Here is a 20838-nt window from a genome sequence, read left to right on the forward strand (position 1 = left end):
CTACAAGTTTAAAAAGTTTGATTGACACCCTAAACTTTTAAATGGTTGAAATAGCTACACCAACTTGCTTAAATTGTAGCCAATCAATTACTCGGTTGTAAAAGAGTAAGTTGAATGTGTAAGATATGTGCACGCGCTTTGAAATATTATTACATAATTCATATAATAGATTAAAACATATTAAAAAGGAAGTTTTTACTTGCTCAATTTGAAAATATTTCTTTTGTGATATTAGAATCTCATACATCAACCTTTGTCGTTTTACTTTTTCAAAGTGTGTGTAACCCACCTTTCAAGTGCAATTTACTTTTTTTTTTTTTTTTTTTTTGCCAACGGGTGATAATTGACTATATTTTAAACAAGTTGAAAGGTTATTAAGACACTTTAAAAGTTCAGAGAACAAATCAAACATTTTAATCGAATATTAAGCCTTAAAAAATTAGGCTTAATACAACATTTGCTTCCTGAACTTATTGAAAAAACTTGATTGTCTCTCTAAATTTATATAATCTCACATTAATCCCTAAACTTTCTTAAAGTATTATGATTAAATCCCAAAAGATCTAAACGGTAGAAAGTTAATTAGAATCGTTTTAGTTTTTTTTTTAAAATAAATTTAGGGAGGCACTTTATTTGAGGGTCTCTTGATGATGTATTAAGACAAATTGAGGGTCTCTTGATGTATTACGGGAAAAAAGAAAAAAAGAAAAAGGGAATAATAGTATGTGATGATGTGCTTCAGCGGGAAATAAAATTGTGAATTAGAGCAAAAAGTGTCCCCACTTGCAACGTTCGACTGTTTAATGTTTTTAAATAAAAAACGGTGTTACTTTTTCTACGTTGCAGAATTGATCCATACCTTTGAAACGGTGTCGTTACCACCAGTGTTAAAATGAAAAAATAAGATCCGACAAAACCTAAGATATAATAAGAATCTTGCACAGCGGTGGAGGAGCTAAACCAGCAAAAAAGCTTTTCAAGTTGCATGCTTTATCAATTTCAGAAATTCAACTTCTTTTAATTGATTTTCTCTCTCTCTACTACTCTTGTTCGGCTCCTGTACATGTGGATGAAATCCTTAACTTCGATTCTTATGTGAAAATGTTCACTGAAGGACTCGACTCCAATGCACTTCGCTGGGTTCGAGAGGTACGTTGCTTGGTTTCACTCTATTTTTATGAGCTCATTTTCTAATTTCAGTCGCTCATCAGATTCAAGATTCAATTCTATCTTTAATTTCGCCTTACATTGCTTTCTCGGCTGCTATTTTTAGAATCAGAAGGGGCCTCCTCTCTCCCAATCCACTTTAAGCCCCAGAATTGATTCCATAGCCAATGCTCGAAACGCCCGCGGATTTTGTTTGCCTCCACCTTCCAAATTTCGAAGCGGACACCTCCCGCCCACCGCAATCCCTGTTTCCCGAACCATACCGGCCGACACTGACAATGACAGCAGGACCGTTTCTGACAATGATGTAACCACCGAGTCCGATCAAGATGATGTTTATGGGAGTCGGTATTCTCTCGATTCCTCCCCTCAGGATGAAAGGATCCCTAATCTTGCTGCTAGGCGGGCTACGCGTTATGCCAGCGATGTGTTTTCTGATGTTAGTTCGTCAATGGAGACGGTGCCCGGGAGAGGGGGAAGCTTCGTAAGAGGGATTCCAAGGAGTTACACGGAGGATGATGAGGAGGAATCAGATTCTTTTGTTAGCTCTGAGTTTTCTACTACTCAGGCTGGGAGTGTCAGCAGCGTTTTGCCTCGGAGTAGACTCAGAGTTTCCGAGGGATATGCTTCTAGTGTGCCTTCTCAGGCCCATGTTGAAAGTATTCCTCTAAAGGTGTGTTTAACTAACTTCAACTTTGAATTTTTTCTGACCTGACTATGAATTCCTCTGGTTCTAAACTCCTTGTTCTCTATTGTGTGGCGAGCTGTTTGAGCTACATAAGAAGTTGGGCATAATTTTTTATAGTATCATTTCATCCACAATCAATATATGGTCCTCTATCTTTTTACTTTTGAAATGTTCGAGCGGTGCATTGTTCCTTGTAATCTTGATGTCTTACTTCATAAAGCAAAAATTGCATGGCTTTCTCATTCTTGAGTTCGAAGTTAGAGAAACTTGATAGGATTTGAATTTAAACGATCATTTTACAGGATCTGAATTCCAGAAACTTGCAGAATGAGAACCATGATGATGATGTTCCTAGTGCACCTCCATTTTGTGGTTCTGCTCATGAAATCAGAGAAAGAGCTGAACTACCATCTGGAGAGCACAATGGTACAGGCTCTGCATCAATCAATACTGACCCAAATAAAATCAAACTTACCTCAGGAGTTCAGTCACATGATAATACTGGAAACAAGAACCCTGATCAGTTTCTCAGGTTTGCATAACTCCTCTACTGGCTCTTATCCCCTCAATGAGAGAAAAAAAAAGAGCTATTTGTATGTGTGGATACTCTAGTGTTTCTATTAATTAGTATCTCCTCATATTTTTCCTTTTTATTTTTCTTTTCTTAGAACGACTACTGGTGCAGAAGCTGCTCTGCCTTCTGGGTCAAATCCAGCCCGACTACCAACATTTCATGCAAGGTATGCCTTGACTGTAGATTGAGTTTAATACAATAACGTCAGTCTTCTTATCACTGTTGTTCAATACTGACATCTTTTCTTCTATTTTATTGCCCTTAAATAGCACATTCGGACCATGGCATGCTGTGATTGCATATGATGGATGTGTACGGCTCTGTCTTCATGCTTGGGCCAAAGGATGCATGGAAGCTCCTGTGTTCTTGGAAAATGAATGTGCTTTGTTACGGGAAGCATTTGGGTGCGATTGTTTTCTCTATCCCTGGCATTAGTCATATTCTGGACAAACATTATTAGGAGTGTAAAATAGAATCCTGTTGATTTGTGACCAACTCTGGTTTCCATTTTTTTTTAAACCGCAGGGTGCAGAATGTCCTATTGCAATCAGAGGAGGAACTACTAGCAAAGCGCTCTTCTGAGCTTGTTGGTGATGGCGCGGCTCCGAAACCTAAGAAAATAGTCGGGAAGATGAAGGTGCAAGGTGATGTTTATCTCAGATTTAACACTGCTTATTCACGTGCTTGCAAGGGGATATCCTAATTTTTCATTCACTTTGCAGTACGTAAAGTCAAAACAGTTCTTGACCCTCCTACTGGCTGTAGTATGTCATCTCTGACTCTCAGGGCACCAAAGCTAAAAATTGATTCGGTCCAGTATCATTTATCCAAGATGCAGTCAAAACTTTGCACTGCTTGGCAAGCTTTTCAGAAAATTCGCGTTGCACCTCGTATACCTGCAAATGGTTCTTTTTCCCGACAAAGCTTGGCATATGTGCATGCCAGCACTCGGTATATAAAACAAGTGTCTGGACTTCTCAAAACTGGTGTAACAAGTCTACGTAACAGCTCAGCTTCTTATGAAGTTGTGCAAGGTATGAAAATTTGCTACTCCATTCTTTATGATGAAAACTTTACATATCGTTCTTATCTATCTACTAAAGTTAAGCCATCCAATTTAACTTGCTAGTTTAACTTTGGCTGGCTATTTATGGGCAGAGTAGGTATAATAGCAAGAATGCTATTTATTGTAATTGCAAAGAAGTGTTTGGATTTCCATGATCGTCTATTATGATATTCGAGTATGACAAATAATCTCCATGTCTTCTTACTTAAGTCTTGATGAGCATTTCTTGTAGCTTCAGTCATTTGTTGGCATAAATGTCTGAGCCTGTTGATAGCTTATCCTCATCTTGCAAATTATCTTTTTTAATCACTTCTCATCTCCCAAATGTCAACAGAAACATACTCTTGTTTGTTAAGATTAAAAAGTTCGGCAGAAGAAGATGCCATCAGAATGCAGCCTGGATCTGGTGAAAGCCACATGTTGTAAGCACTATTATTTAATGATGTGGATTTACTAAGTTATTTTCAACATCTGATTCACAAAAGTATTAATGACTGTACAGCTTTCCAGATAGCCTTGGAGATGATCTCATTGTTGAAGTCCAAGACTCCAAGGGGAAGAATTATGGCCGTCTCCTTGCTCAAGTTGCAACAATTGCTGAAGATCCAGTAATATTTGTAGAGCCTTGACAAAATCATTTGATCGCTAGTGTTTTGGCTTTGACTCTGTATGAAAAATTGGATGCAGGTTGATAAGCTGCGTTGGTGGTCAATATATCGAGAGCCAGAACATGAGCTTGTGGGCAAACTACAACTGTACATAAATTATTCTACAAGTTCAGATGATAGTAATTTGAAGGTTAGCTGCTCTAGAAGTTTGTTTTCCAACTAAAGATAAAGAGTCATCATTGAAAAATGTTAGCCTTTGTGATGTTAGGTACTAGCAAAACTGGGAATTCTTTTTTATTTGCGAAACATGTCTTAATAATTTTTTATAAATGTGCTGTTTAAAACAAGGGACTAATCTGTAAGTTGAAAGTCACTTTACTTTACATATGCTTTACATCCAGAATAGCAAATGCAAGTTGACTAGTATTTGCGCATCAGAGTCGGAATCTTTTTTATTTGCAAAACATGTCTTGATAATTTTTTATAAATGTGCTGTTTAAAACAAGGGACTAATCTGTAAGTTGAAAGTCACTTTACTTTACATATGCTTTACTTTGATGGCTTTGCTTGTGAAAAAGTCTTATGAAGTTAATTATTGTTTTTATCCAGTGTGGTTCTGTGGCTGAAACAGTTGCATATGACCTTGTGCTAGAAGTTGGTATGAAGAGTCAACGTTTTCAGCAGAGGAATTTATTACTTTATGGGTCGTGGAAATGGCTTCTTACTGAATTTGCCTCATATTATGGGGTTTCTGATGTCTATACCAAGCTGAGGTTATGGGGCTTATTCTGCATCAGCCATTTATGTTTATCTTTATTAATTTCAGTTCAAATCAACATGGGGAAATCTTCATTCCATTGCACACACACACAAAAAAAAAAAAGGACAAAAGTAGGATTAAATAAGGAAATATTTAGTTGTCATCCTTTTTTTTTTTTTTTTTTTCTTTCTTTCGCTAAATGTGTAAATAAACCCTTGAACTTTCTGTTTAAGGATTGAACCCTTAATCATTTATTTTTCCCTTTTAAGCCCCTGAACTTTCATTACTTTAAACCGTGATCTTAATTTTCACACACATTGAGCCTCTGATCAACGGCTCCGTTAGCTAAGCTGTTAGTGAAGGACTCAATGTCCGTAAAAGTTAAAGGTCAGGGCTTAAATATGATTTTTGTCTGTAGTAATAAAACTTGAGCATGAATTGGCGAGACTCAATTTATTATATGTTAGCTAATGTAAAATGCTTGTATATGACGCCAGTTAATATAATCAATTTACTGATATATATTTTTTTATCGGTCCTTTTTATGCATTAATTTGGAAGTGAAATTCTAAATTCCATTAATTCAAATGGTATTGTTTAAAGTTAGGAATACAAAGTCATCTTCATGCATATTTTATTTTCATTTCAATTTCATCAGTTATTGGACATATATGTATTCAAAATTTAGAGAAACACTGAGAAAATTAATTATTATCATTTAAAAGTAATAAGTAAACAAATGTCAAAACACATGATTAAGTCCCTTAACTTTTAAGGTTGTAAGGATTAAGTCCGTGATCTTTAATTTTCGAACACATTGAACCGTTCACTAAGGGCTTAGCTGATGGAGCTGTTAGTGAGGGGCTTAATGTGTTGAAAAATTAAATATTTGGGCTTAATCCTTACAAATGTGAAAGTTCAGAGGCTTACATATTGTTTGATAAAACTGAAAATTAAGTGACGAAAAAATAAGTACTGAACCTTAAGTGTTGAATATTAAGTGCTGAAATTATTTAATGATGTAACTGTTTGATAAATATTAAAACTAAGTACTGAATATAAAAATATTAGTTGTTAATGTTTAACGTAAAAATATTTTGACTTATCAAAATAGTAAGTGATTTTTAACTTAGTTGAATAATTTAAGTGGTTGAAAAATAACAGTTATAAATCACACTTAAATTAAATAAGTGTTTAATACTTAAGTGATTGAATAAGTTATCATACAGGGCCTTGTTTTTTCATATTCTTGTTGCAGTGGTTATAATTGCGATATGTTGACAGGTATCTTTCCTATATAATGGATGTGGCGACACCCACAGCGGATTGCCTGACTTTGGTGTATGATTTGTTAATGCCTGTAATTATGAAGAGCCATAGCAAGAGCATGTTGAGTCATCAAGAGGTAAACAATAGAATTTTCAGATTTATGCATGCTATGATTGACATTTGCATTGTCAATCTTCATTACTTCTCTACTGCTCCTATGATAGTTCAGTTGCTTATTAGACAGGCAGGCTTTAATCACTTTTTAGTCATTTGAATGTCTTTTTCCTTCATTCTATTTTCCTTTAATGCAAATATGCATGATTTCTTTCTTTTTCACCAGAACCGGCTCTTGGGAGAAATCAAGGATCAAATTGAGCAGATCCTTGCTCTAGCATTTGAGAACTACAAGTCTCTTGATGAGTCGATGTTATCTGGTATTATGGATGTCTTCAAACCAGCAACTGGTGTTGCAGCCCTGGCACTGGAACCTGCTGTGAAGCTATATACTATTCTTCACGACATATTGTCTCCCGAGGCACAAACTAACCTAACCCATTATTTCCAGGTAGAACATGTTCAGTTTTTCATGTTATATAGACTTGTTTTATCTTTCGGGACTAAGGCTTTGTTGTTGTTGTTGTTATAGATTTGTTTTAAATTTCCTTATCAATTTGAAAGATCGTCTCCTCCAGGCTGCTGCCAGGAAAAGATCAAGAAGGCACTTGGCTGAGACTGATGAATTTGTTACCAACAGCAATGAAGCTACTTTGACGGATTCTTTCGCAACGTCAACAGCTTACCAGAAGATGGCTTCCATTTGTTTTAACATCAAAAACGAAATTTATACTGACATTGAAATCCACAATCAAAACATTCTTCCCAGGCAATGACTACTTTCCTTCAACGTCAAAATAACATATTGAGAACATGCCTAGATGCTGGATCTCTTAATGTTTCATGCTTGGTATTCTTTTGGGAGACATTGCCATATCTTTAACATTAGGTGCTTTATTTTGAAGCTATATTGATGCTGTATTTTCAAGTGATACATTGCATATGACCTATAGTTTGCGTTGACACACCTGTTCTGTAATTGCATATTTGTTTTATATGATCAGTAAAAACCCTTGTTTCAATTGTGTCTCTAATAGATTTTTGGTACCATAAATCAATTGAATGATGTTTTTTGCTTTAAACTAGATTAAGTGCTGATACTCTGACTATTTTATGCCTGTTCGCAGCTGATGTGTTTCTTACCATTTATAATGGAAATAATGTTATTTGCTTGATTTTTTTGCCTTGTGGATTCTCTAATCTGGTGCTAAACCTAAGGATGCTGATATTCAATTATCTTGAGGTGCAGTTTCATAGACCTTCCAAATTTATCTTCATCGATATACAGTACAGAGCTTTGCAATAGATTGCGGGCTTTCCTGCTTGCATGCCCTCCATCCGGTCCTTCACCTCCTGTAGCAGAACTTGTTGTTGCAACAGCTGATTTTCAGAGAGATCTTGTCGGCTGGAACATTAGGTAGCAGTGAGTTGTTTGAGATCTGTTTCTTTACATTATTTCACCAGCTTTTGTGAATTATCTATTTCTTTCATTTTCTCAGTCCTGTGAAGGGAGGAGTTGATGCAAAAGAGTTATTCCATTTGTATATCATGCTGTGGATTCAAGATAAGCGACTTTCATTGCTGGAATCATGTAAACTGGACAAGGTACAATAGCTTAGCAATGAAATACCTTCTTTTTATTCTTTAGTCCTCACTTGTCTATTGTTAGCTTTTATGAAAGTTTGGAGTTTCATATTGGTGTATTTTATCACCTCAAACTGATTTCCATGTTTTTGTCTTCCTTTCTTTCTTTTTTTCCCTTTTAGTTTTCTTAAAACTGGCCGTTTATGCTTTAAGAATTCCATAGTTGGATTCAGTTGCTTTCTTTTCTTTGGTCCTCATTGGACGACATTCCACTGCTACCACAATTCTTCACAAGTATCTTTCAGTAATATTTGAAGCACCATTTTGGAATGGGATATTATATTTGTGGTTTTATTCGAGGAATATTTACCATTGGAAACTGCAGGTAAAATGGTCAGGAGTTCGAACTCAACATTCTACAACTCCATTTGTTGACGAGATGTATGAACGTCTTAGAGAGACTCTGGACAGCTATGAAGTTGTCATTTGCCGCTGGCCAGAGTACATTTTTGTGCTAGAAAATGTATGCCAGATGAGTTCTTTTTCTCTTGAATTTATATTCTGATTTGAGGGTCTCTTATATATATTTAGTGATATCAATTATTTGAGCTCAGTAAATTAGAAATATATAGGTGTCCAAATTTATCAGGATTAATGAGTTATATATTTATTAACTTATTGTCTATCCACTTCTCTTTTCTTTTTCTGAATTGGGTTTGTTCAACTGCTAATCTTCTTGCAACCCCTCACCCTTCCTTTTTTTTTTTTTTTTTTTTTTCGTCTTTCTTTCTTATGTGTGTGTGTGTATTTTGTGACATGTGAATAATTGACCTTGGGTTTTTCAAACACAATCCCAAATATTGCGTTGCTGTCATTCTTTGTTTATTAAATACTCATTTGCAGATTATGTTATTTGTTTTCTTCAAGTTCAATAGGTTTTCTTTTATTCCAGTATCTAGTCTTGTATGACATCAAAATTTATAGTCTAGAGTGGGGTTGCTCTATACTTTTTAATGGATAAGCTACGTAGAATTTGTTTACATAATAACTGCAATAGTAGATACCAAACTTGAAGTTTTCCCTAGTGATTAAAATTACACGAGTGCTTCCCTATTATTTGAAGAAGATTTAAAGGCTTTTTGTGAAAGAAAGTAAATAATGTTGGTCAGGGCATATATCAGACGTCAGTCCACTATGACGGCTTGATTTTTGCTAACCACAACTTTATACTGCATCTCTTCTGTTATCTTTTCCTCTTTAAAGAGAAATTAAATGATAGAAATTGTACTTGTATTTGCTGGCTGTGTTTCATCAAAAAGGCTATTGCTGATGTTGAGAAGGCCATAGTGGAAGCTTTGGACAAACAATATGCCGATGTCCTAGTACCACTGAAGGAGAATTTGGCACCAAAGAAATTTGGCTTCAAGTATGTTAAGAAACTTACCCAGCGATCTGTATGTTCATACACAGTACCTGATGATGTGAGTTGTAATTTCTTGCTGATAAGTGTTAAGTTCTTTTATTAAAAAGGCCATATTCTTATGGTCTCACATTTTGATGCTGTGCAGCTTGGGATTCTGTTGAATTCAATGAAGAGGATGCTTGATGTGCTGCGCCCCAAGATAGAGACTCAGTTCAAGTCATGGGGGTCCTGCATGCCGGCTGGTGGAAACACAGTTCCTGGGGAGCGTCTTAGTGAGGTGACTGTGATGCTGAGAACCAAGTTTAGAGGTTATGTGCAAGCTGTTGTTGAAAAACTAGCAGAGAATGTGAGTATCATTTAAAAAAAAAAAGAGATAGTGCCTCTTTGATTTTTGTTACAGTTTAGTTGCTGAATACATCTTTAATCAACACTCAATAAATCAAGAAAAAATATGCTAAAACCAGAACATTTACGAACTTGCTGTGGATGGCACTGAAAATGATAATTCTCAATAGATTTCATACAGGTAAAACATAAAGATTGATGCCAGTGGAAAGAGTCGAGCTGCGATCATTTTTTAAAGGGATAAGGTACCAAAATAGGCCTATGATTTTTGGGGAAGTATCGATTTAGGCTCCACATACGAAATAACACTAATATAGGCTTAACGTATAAAAAAGGTACCAATATAGGCCTCGATAACGGAACGAGACACATCATTGATATAACTCCGTTGAATCAGAATTTAACGGAGTTATATCAATTACGTGTCTCGTTCCGTTATTGAGGCCTAAATTGGTACCTTCTTTATACGTTAAGCCTATATTAATGCTATTTCGTACGTGGAGCCTAAATTGATACTTCCCAAAAAACCATAGGCCTATTTTGGTACCTTATCTCTTTTTTAAATGTATGTGTTCTAGGATTAAAAAAGATTTTGCAAGCAAAGATCATTAATCTAGCTATTTTCTTTCCTGTTGAAGCTCAATTAAATGTGAGAATGGATACATGCATCATCTTTTTATGTATAAGATTGCGCGTGTGCATTCTTACATTTGGGAGTGGAAATATACTGTTTGGACTACTAGAGTGCCAGGGAGATAGAATTACCACTGGTTTTAAAAGTGGAGCACACTGGCTGGTCGAACTGGTTAATCAAGAACCATCCAACAGTCTGCTGCAGTTTGATTTTAAATGTTGACTTCTTAAAAGCTGGTCAAACCTGAAAAAATTGAGTGACTTGATTGACTCGCAGAGAACAGGCCAGCAAGGGCTCTACTATATGGATATAGGCTATAAACATTCTAAAGAGATCATCATATATTAGTTCAATTATTAATTTATTATGGTGAAAAAAGCGGTTTGTTAGTAAATTATAAGTTTTTATCCTTTGATAATTATCTGGTGTATGATATTCAGAAGTTGCTGTTTGTGATTATGACCATGAAAAATGCCTCAGAGGAACTTCGTATACTTTCAGTTTGTTATGTCTTTTAGAATTTCATATGATCTGATTTTTTTGAACATAGCATGGACATGATGTTACAAACTGGTTGGATTGGACTGTTTAAACATGATTTGGTCATTTAACAGTTCAACCTCTTGGATACTATTACAAGTGTAGTGTCATTTTTGAAATTGATTTCCCCCTTTGAGCTCATGTATGTCTACTTCTTCTAGTAAAAAAATTTGACAGACCGAAATGAATACAGTTCAAAAAGTTCGCATTTTTTTTGATGTACTCATCGGTTTGCTTCTTCTCAAATCATGTAGACCAAGTTACAGAATGCCACAAAATTAAAAAGGATTCTCCAAGAAGCTAAAGAAGCTTTAGTAGAGTCGGATATAAGAGCTAGAATGCAGCCACTGAAAGACCAGCTGACTAATACAATCAATCACCTTCAATCAGTATTTGGAAATCATGTCTTTGTTGCAATCTGTCGAGGCTACTGGGATCGAATGGGGCAGGTATGAGTGATGAGATTGACAGTTAACAATTTGTATTCAATCTTGGCTTTACTTGTGAAACTAAAACACCTCTTTTCCTATATTAAAAGGATGTTCTGAGTTTCTTGGAAAACAGAAAGGAGAACAGGTCTTGGTACAAAGGATCACGAATTGCTGTTTCTGTAAGTATTTTATTTTTTGGCAACTTTACTAGTTCAAGTTATCTAGTCCTAATATTTATCCATCTGAAGAAACAAACAAGCATTGAGGGCCATCATACTCAACTTTTATGCCATAAAAGTTATGTTTCTTGATTATATTATTCAAATATCTAAGTTAGTTAACCTTAAATGGCGGATATTGACTCAAGGTGGGGCAATAGTTCAATCATGACACACAATCTTGTGGTTGGATCCAAGTTTTATCAATGATTCTTTGTAGATTAAACATCGATTAGCCTTGTGAACATATATGCAAAATCCAATTTAGAATATTAATTAGGATAAACGTCAAATTGATCCCAAATATATTTTCCTTGTTCAATTTAGAAGGCTGTGTGGAACATGTTTATTTGGGCAAGTGGCATATTGATTTCAGCAAATAGAAGTTAATTTTAAGAGCATATGATAGCTGGTCTAAGCTAAGCTCTAGGACATAATTAAGCATCTCTGTTTGTTCTAGGATGAAATGTTTTGTTTTCTGAAATTATTTTATGCAGGTCCTGGACGATGCATTTGCCTCACAGATGCAGCAGCTGCTGGGCAATGCAGTTCAAGAGAAAGATCTGGAGGCACCTAGATCGGTAATGGAAGTCCGTTCAATGCTCTGTAAGGATGCTCCTAATCACAAGGACAGCAGCAGCTACTATTATTGAAAATGGTTCTGTTCTGCTTGTAGATACCAGTGGCTCATTCAAAACAAATTATACAAACTGCAGCCAATTTTGTGAACTCAGTTGCTCTTCTTGGGCCATCACTTTTCCATTTATAGATATATATAAATATATAGCTTCACTTTCACACTTGAACTTCCTTTTCACCTTTCTATGCTTATATTATCACAGTGCCACCTAAATAATTCGGTGAGTTGTGTATAATTCATGATTTGTACACCCTCGAACCTTAAAACCCACTGAGAATTTGAATGCCTATTTCACCCAAATACTACACTATGAAATAATGCAAAATAACTTTTAAAATGTTTTCCATCATATTGGACACTATATAAATGCAACAATCTCATATTCAACTTTTCATTAAAAAAAAAAAAATCACTTTATAATCCGACAATCAAAACCAAGTTAAAAAAAAAACAAACCCTTTTAACGTCTAAAAATTGTGCATTTTAGAGTTTGCAGCCAAAAGTAAGTTTATCCTTAACGTTAGTAAATTGGGTCAATTTCAGAAAGTATTATAAAACATATGTAGTTTGTTTCTTATTCTAAATTGATTAAAAAAAAATTTCATATTTTTTGTGATTTAATAATAGAATTGGAGATTAATATTTTTTAATAATATGTTTGTGATCTGTTATTAATGAGTAATAAAATGACGCACATGTGAAGTGTAGATGAGAAGATTCATGGTCGAGAAGACAATTCGATGAATAATTTAAGGGTAAAATTGCTCTTGGTTGTCAACGTTAAGAGTAAAATTTCACTGTTTTAGACGTTAGAGGTAAAATTGCTCATAAGTGTAAACTTTAGGGGTATTATTACACCTTATCCTTAAAATAAGATTAATCCAATTTACCAATAAAATCTCAAACAACTTCAAAATGTTCATAAATTCAAGGGACAATTACTAAACTAGCCACTTTTAAGAGATTAGTTTACATTTCTAGCCTCTTTCAAATTTTTTTACAAAACTAATATATTTCAATAGACAACTTCCAATTTTGCCCTCATCTTCGTCCTAAACAGAACTTCGTGTCTTTCACTCTCTTTCTCTCGCGCGCTCTCTCTCTCTAAAGAATAGAACAATCTACAGAATGACTACGAACCCAATGCATATTGTTTCTCTTCATTTTTCATGTTTTTTCTGGTCGTGCGAACCCCAAAAATAGTGGCATTGTTATCTGAAAATGCATTTTGGTTGGAATATCAGTTTCAGATTTTTCCCCGAAAGTGTCGATATTTGTCGAAAGCTTTGAAAGCTGTTTCCAAGAAAATATAGCCTTCAGCCATGATCCATAGTTCTCCCCCTTCCTCTCTAGAGAAAGTCGTAAAAATTCGTAAAGTGAATCTAAGGGTTCCTACTCAACCTTCTGCCCTAACTCCCGAGCATCTTAGACTAATTGAGAACAACATGCTTGGCTTCGGAGAAAGACAATCACCCTTCCTCAGCAGAATGAAAGAGCCAACCTACCCCCTCTCCAGAATTGGGTATGTTTTCCTAGTATTTGAATTGGGAAATGAGGTTTCCTCTTCCAGACGGTGTAGTGGAAGTATTGAATGAATTTTCCTTGTGTCCTTGTCAAATTTCTCTAAATGCTTGGCTAGAGCTTCTTAGTTTTAACAAGGTTTGTGAGGACTTGAGCGTTTATCTGATGGGACTAGCCATTCTCACCGACGATCTTTCTTGAAAAAGAAAGTACAAAGCTTAAAGAACTTCAAGCCAAAATGGTTCTGGATAGAACCAAATGGAGCTGACCTGAACAATCTATATGTTCGGGGCTTTCCCTTTGCCATCAAGTGGAATGAAAGTCCCACTCTTTTATAATCTTGGAAGCCACTTCGACCCTTAGAACCCGCAGAAGAGGAAGGGGCTGAAAGAATCGAATATCACAAATTGCAATGGGAATATCAAGATATGATAGAGCTTATCCGAACTGACGGATATTCATGCTCCTTCATCAAGAAAAGAGGAATTGCATATCCCAGACCTAAGAGACTCACCTCGGTAGAAAGTGATTTTTCTTTCTCAATTTTGATTTGTGTTTTCTTTGTTTGATGCAGGTAATTCTGACTTAATGTCTCTTCATGACCAAATCATATCCCGTCTGAAGAAATTAAATGCTGAACAGGCATCAGCAAATTCTTCTGCTGCTCAGGTTGTTACCAAAGGAACGAAGACTGTGCCTCAAGTTAACCCAAAGGACACAAATCTTGAAGCTAGAACTTCCTCCCATGTTGCCAATGAAAACGATTACCATGAAATGCTTATTTCACCACCCTTCCTTCAGACACTATGGAAGCTGCTAAAAACCTTCCTTCCACTCCACCAACTCATATGAATGATGCAGTTAACTTGAATGTAGAAACCCTGCCTTCATTTGGTGAGTTTGGTGACACTCCTATTTTGCAAGAGGAAGAAGTTGTGAAAAGTCCACATATAATCTCATTAATCTCTTCTCCCGAAGCTGCTCAAACTGTTCAAACTTCACTCGAAGGTCGAGGTGAAAGCTTAAAAGAAGCTTTGCAAATCGAGAATCAAGCTACGTGCTCCAAAGGGCCTTAAAAGAAGGATTAATTAGTGTTTTATGAAGATTTGAATTGTTAAAGTCAAAAAGGCTGTTATACAGCCTGTTTTGCAACAACCAAGAGGAGAAGAGCACACTTTGATCCAGCGGATAACGCTGTGTACTGATGAAGGACAGCGACGTTACAAGCGGGCAGGAATGAGCAGAAATGGGCGGCGAAGAGCAACATGATGACAAGACAAATCGACTCTTGAGTGTTCAAGAGTCAAAACATATTACCACCACTTTTAGCAATCTCATATCTTTTGAACAATCTTTCTGTTTTTGTAATATTTTAGTCTATTTTGTGTACTCTCTATCTTTTTCCCTCCTATTTATATCGGTAGTGGAGGGAAAGAAAGATATACTTTTGGAGGGAGATAATTTTGGGACTGAACAATTTTAGAGAGAGAAGCTCTCTATGAAAGATATTATGGAGTTCTGTAGATACAACTTATGCTGTTCACTCTTTAGCATGAGTGAGTAGTCGTTTTGAACTGGTTAGGCCAGCAAGGTCTGGTTATGTAAGTCTTCTATTTTCCTTTTTTTATGAATGCATGATGATATATTATGTTATGTTTGATAAAGCTTTTATTCCCATGTTATATGCATGTATCTTAGTGTATGATGAATGATAGGGAACTGCTTTCTTCTGCATGGAACTTTTTTATCAAACATCCAAGACCCGAAATAGGAATGTTGGGGGATTGTATCAAGGGTTTTCTAAACTGAAATGCCGTTTCGCTCGTAATGCAAGAAAGAATCAACTTTAAGGACGCTTAAGGTTGTAGTACATCTTAGAATCTTAAGAACACACGGAAGTTGACTTAAGTGAGCCTTAAAGTAGATACCTTGACTTCACTTTACGTCATTCATGAATAAATAGGATGTTTAGAGGCTAAATGTAACTTATTCCGCTATGGCTTAACCTGTTCTCTCTTTTTATTGTAACAAAACACATTTTCTGACTGAATCTTTGTCATTAGTATTTCTATTCACTATATCAAATCATTTCTCAACTAAAGAAAATCACACACCATGAACACCCTATTCTGCAAGGTTTTTCTAGTAAAATTTGGTCATCAATCCCTGAGGAGACGATACTCTACTTATCATTTTATTACTTGTATCTAGTGCACTTGCTAGAGTCTATTTTGAGGACAACAAGTTTTTGGCGCCGTTGCCGGGGATTGAAAGCAACAAAGTTTATCTGAAAATTTCTGTGAAACAAGGTGTTTTTAATCTGTTTATTAAATAGTGCAGCCAGAAGCAGTTTTTCTCACTGTCTATGCGTAGAGCTGGACCACCAGTTTTTCCTATCGATCTTGAGTTAGAAAGAACGTGTAGATGAAACCAAGCGGGAGCTCGATGAGCAAGATAAAGAGAAAGACATAGAGAAAGAAGGATGGCTAGAAGAGTACCAGAACAACCTAATCAAGAAGGAGAAGGTGAAAACAACAATCCACCAGTCATGAGAATCAGGGATTACTCCAGACCTACCACGGAAGGACACTCGTCGTGCATTGTGATGCCGAACGAAGGAAATAACATGTTCGAAGTAAAAGCATCAATGATACAAATGTTACAAGCAGCCGTGCAATTCAATGGGTATCCCGCTGAAGATCCCAACGCACGTATCCAGGAATTCGTTACACTGTGTAACACATTCCGGTCGAACAGAGGAGTATCCGATGACGTGATAAGGCTGAAGATGTTTCCTTTTTCTCTCAAGGATAAAGCAAAGAACTAGCTAAAGAACTTACAGCCAGGGTCCATTGCAACCTGGCAGGACATGGCCAGTGCTTTTCTGATGAAATACTTTCCACCAAGACAGGCTATCAAACTCAGAAATGAGGTGTCCCGTTTCGTACAGGAAGAGGATGAATCTTTGGGCGAAGCATGGGAAAGGTACAAGGAGCTGTTAAGGAGGGTACCAAATCATGGCATCCCCATGTGGATGCAAGTGCAGAATTTCTACAATGGAGTCACTAACACGTACAAAATCCAGATTGAATCTATTGCGAATGGTAACCCCGAGGATCTTGAACCGTAAGCCCTGTATGACCTCATTGAAAAGGTTGTAAGCACAAGTTATAATTGACACTCAGCTAGGAGTGAAGGGAAGAGGACGACAGATGGTGATGTAGTTTCCAAGCTAACCACCCAGGTGGAACAGCTTGCCAGGCAGCTCAGCAAAATTAATGTATCATCCATCCATAGTGAACCACCATTTCATGATGTATGTGATTTTTGTGGAGGGCCTCACTTCAACATCAACTGCCCTGGAGTGAAACAAGGAAAAGGTGAGCATGAACAATGTGATTATGTTGGATACAATCAGAGGAACCCACCAAATCCTTACTCCAATACATACAATCCAGCCACAAGAAATCATCCGAATTTCGGATGGACTGGACAACAGAACCAGCAGGAATAACCAAGATACCAGCAGCAACAAGGAGGACATTATCAAAGGCAACCTCAACAACCTTACAAACAGCTTGTTCCACCTAAGGAAGACATCGAACATGACATGAAGACCATGATGATGCAATTTATAAAGCAAACACAAGCTTCCATCAAAAATTTGGAAACACAGGTTCATCAACTGGCGGCTTCATCATCATCAAAAGGAAAAAGGGTTATGCCTAGCAACACCGAACCAAACCCCAAGGGAGATGTCATGGCTATGACACTACGGTTTGGTAAGGAAACCACTTCTCCTTTGATAGCTAATAAAAGTGCTGAGTGTGCAGGTACATCCAAATCTGCTGAGAATGAAAAGGAACAGACTGTTCCTGACCAGGAAAGGCCAACCGAGACAGATCTCACATCTGACCTCAATCAAGAGGAACAAGGGAAGAAGTACTATCCACCTCCTCCCTATGTACCACCTGTACCCTATCCGGCTAGGCTCGTGAACAAGAAGCTTGAAGAGCAAAACTCCAAAGTGCTAGACACATATGCAAAATTCCTTTGTGGAAGCACTTACCCAGATGCCCACATATGCAAAATTCCTGAAGGATACCCTGTCCAATAAGAAGAAATTGGAAAACATCTCGATGATCCAGCTGAACAGAGACTGTTCGTCCATACTCTAGAACAAGCAGCAGCTTCCTAAAAAGCTAAAGGATTCAGGGAGTTTTTCAATCCCATGTTCTATTGGCAAATTAAACATTGAAAATGCATTATGTGTCCTAGGAGCTAGTATAAATCTGATGCCATACTCTGTTTACGTTAAGCTAGGGTTAGGTGAACCACAACCAACTAGGATGTCAATCCAATTGGCTGATAGATCTGTATGCTACCCTAGGGGAGCTGTAGAAGATGTGCTAGTCAAGGTAGGGAAGTTTATACTACCTGTTGATTTCATAATAATGGATATTGATGAGGATTTGCATGTTCCCATAATTCTGGGTAGATCGTTCCTAGCAACGGGTAAAGCATTAATAGATGTGGGAGAAGGGCAATTATTTTTTAGAATTAATGGGGAAGAAATCATTTTCAAAATGAATGAAGCTATGAGATGTGCTAACACCAATGATGACACCTGCTATTTCTTAGATGATTTCCGTAGTTTGTCTGATTCGCAGGAATAGGGACAGGACACATTGGAGGCGCTTTTAGGAGAAGAAGTGAACTTTTGTGAAGGAACATGTTGTTCCATTGAAACAGAAGCCTCACCACTTCCCCCAGATACAAATGAGCCCACTCATAAAGAACCACCAGAAATACCCACTGTGCCCTTGTCTAAACCTGAACTCAAGCCGTTACCATCACACCTCGAGTACGCTTTCCTCGAACCACCAAACGGAAGCCCTGTAATTATATCTTCCAAGCTAACTCCCGATCAGAAAGTTCAGCTCATGGAGGTTCTGAGACGTAACAAGGATGCAATTGCTTGGAAGATGGATGATATCAAGGGAATTAGCCCGGTGGTGTGTGCATCGGATTCTCATGGAAAAGGACCACAAACCGTGTGTCCAGCCACAGCGCAGGCTGAACCCGCACATGAAGGAGGTTGTATGGAAATAAGTAATCAAGCTATTGGATGTAGGCATCATTTATCCTATATGTGACAGTATCTGGACAAGCCATGTGCATGTTGTGCCAAAGAAGGGGGGGGTACCACTGTTGTTTTGAATGAAAAGAACGAATTGGTTCCTACACGAACCATAACCGGACGGAGAGTGTGCGTGGACTACCGAAAGCTCAACGAGGCAACAAGGAAAGACCACTTTCCTTTTCCATTCATAGATCAGATGCTGGAACGCTTGACAGGATATGCGTTTTACTGTTTTCTTGATGGGTATTCAGGGTACAATCAAATTGCCATTCACTCCGAAGATCAGGAGAAAACAACCTTCACCTTCCCCTATAGGACTTATGCTTACAAACGCATGCCGTTTGGGTTATGCAATGCACCTGCAACATTTCAAAGGTGCATGATGTCAATCTTTCATGATATGGTGGAACGAACTGTGGAGATATTCATGGATGACTTCTCCGTGTATGGAAATTCACGGCTAATCAAAATAGACAAAAAGAACAATTAAACGAGTTAGATTCCATTCAACAGAGAATCAAAATGAACCAGTAGCTGAAAATAGAAATACCTGGTGAAAACGGGCAGCAGAGTGAGGAGCGGAGCCGACGGCAGGAGAATCAACAGACGTATTCTCAGACCAGACAAGCAGATCTACAGTAGAAGTGTGTGGTTTCCTCACCGGAGTGGTCCTCTCCATTATTTTCTCTAATCGATTCCTCATCCTTAGTAAAAGCAATACAAAATTAAAGATGAATGAGAACAAAAGCAATTCCCTCCCCCTACTAGAAAAGCACAGTGAGTGAGTAAGCTAGTTAGGTTTTTTTTTTTCAGCCGGAGAAAGAAAGGACCGATCTAGAGAAAACGACGAAGATAGGTTTTAGGTTAGGCCAAGGAGTAGAGTATACTGATCTGGAAGTTTCTGCGTATTAATGGTGGTGATTTGATTTTTGATTTTCGGGATGATTTTGAGAGAAGAAGAAGAAGAAGAAGAAGAAAGAAAAATAAAAAAATAAAAAAGTAATTTTTCTCGGTTTTACCCTTTGCCACGTCAGCCAATTTAACGATGTTAAGCCATTTTCCGTTTTTCGGATAACGACGTATAACACGGTCCTTTTTTTTTGGGTAAAAACAAACCACAAGGTTTTTTTTTTTGTGAAATACATGAAACCACAGGGGTTGTTTTTAGAATTTACCCAATATTCTACTACCAAATGGTAGGTTTACAGCAAAAAGAATCATTTACTACCGAATGGTAGGTTTACAATAATTTTATTGGTAGAATTTTCTTAATGAAGCTGCATTCCATGTTCGTGGAATAGCTCTGCTGGAAAGCTCCCAAAGTCGATAAGTATGTGAGCTAACACATTCATCGATCTGAAATGGGCCTTCCCAGTTGCAGCCATGTTTTCCTTTATCTTCCCTAGATTGAGAAACTTCAACATTTCTTAACACCAAATCTCCCTGAAAAAATTAGCGAGGCCTTACTCGTTTATCATGAGTTGCCTTTATCTTTTGCTTGTAAGCGGCCATTTTAATTAAAGCATGCTCCCTTCTTTCTTCCAAGACACCTTCTTCATTTCCATCGACTGAATAGTAAGTTCCTATAGGACTAGGCACCCCAATTTCAACTAGAACGAAGGCCTCCGATCCATAAGTTAGAGAAAATGGTATCTCTCTAGTAGCTTCATGTTGGGTAGTTCTACATGCCCATAAGACATGTTGAAGTTGATCTACCCATGAGCCCTTTGCTTTACCCAACCTTTTCTTCAATCCATGCACAATTGTTCGGTTTGTTATTTCGGTCATCCCATTGGTTTGTGGATGAGCAACTAAAGTAAAGCGACGCTTGATGTGCAGTTGTCAGAATACGACCGAAATGCCTTACAGTCAAACTAGTTGGCGTTATTAGTAATAATTGTGTGTGGGATACCAAACCTGTTGTAGGTGCCAAGCCTCGCCCGGTGAATCCATGGGGATGACACTGTTGACGACAACGATGTGATTGATGCCGAAAGCAACCAATCTGGGAATCAAGCTACTCGGTAGGACCGGAGCTCGGAGTATGGAAGAGTCGCCACCCACGAATGGAAAATGAACACTGATTCCTTGCGGGAGACAGGTCGGGTTCGAA

The 20838-nt window shown here is 37.2% G+C and overlaps 1 protein-coding gene and 1 non-coding gene across 2 annotated transcripts; one reads left to right on the forward strand and one right to left on the reverse strand.

The window, feature by feature from the left end:
• Nucleotides 1–907: 907 nt before the first annotated feature.
• LOC136235232 (uncharacterized) lies at nucleotides 908–12221 on the forward strand. Its single transcript, XM_066024823.1, has 22 exons — nucleotides 908–1149; nucleotides 1274–1840; nucleotides 2158–2387; nucleotides 2524–2595; nucleotides 2699–2833; nucleotides 2955–3073; nucleotides 3152–3463; nucleotides 3830–3917; nucleotides 3998–4103; nucleotides 4183–4293; nucleotides 4713–4876; nucleotides 6148–6268; nucleotides 6473–6697; nucleotides 6825–7015; nucleotides 7496–7663; nucleotides 7746–7851; nucleotides 8216–8353; nucleotides 9150–9311; nucleotides 9399–9599; nucleotides 11027–11221; nucleotides 11311–11382; nucleotides 11919–12221. Exons 1-22 carry the CDS (start codon nucleotides 1102–1104, stop codon nucleotides 12072–12074), a joined length of 3687 nt encoding a protein of 1228 aa, XP_065880895.1. The 5' UTR covers nucleotides 908–1101; the 3' UTR covers nucleotides 12075–12221.
• Nucleotides 12222–16499: 4278 nt separating this feature from the next.
• Nucleotides 16500–16606, reverse strand: LOC136201784 (small nucleolar RNA R71). The gene has a single exon (XR_010674123.1). It is a non-coding gene; the product is annotated as a small nucleolar RNA R71 (small nucleolar RNA).
• Between the last annotated feature and the right edge of the window lie 4232 nt (nucleotides 16607–20838).

The sequence above is a fragment of the Euphorbia lathyris genome, chromosome 7, assembly GCF_963576675.1.
Source record: "Euphorbia lathyris chromosome 7, ddEupLath1.1, whole genome shotgun sequence".
Lineage (NCBI taxonomy): Eukaryota > Viridiplantae > Streptophyta > Magnoliopsida > Malpighiales > Euphorbiaceae > Euphorbia > Euphorbia lathyris.

What these genes read in the sequence shown, in the direction of transcription:
- LOC136235232 (XM_066024823.1), top strand. Translation starts at nt 1,102, where the DNA reads ATGTTCACTGAAGGACTCGACTCCAATGCACTTCGCTGGGTTCGAGAG. An exon ending in CATACACAGTACCTGATGAT is followed by an intron (nt 9,312 to 9,398) that starts GTGAGTTGTAAT and finishes GATGCTGTGCAG; the next exon opens with CTTGGGATTCTGTTGAATTC. An exon ending in TTGAAAAACTAGCAGAGAAT is followed by an intron (nt 9,600 to 11,026) that starts GTGAGTATCATT and finishes CAAATCATGTAG; the next exon opens with ACCAAGTTACAGAATGCCAC.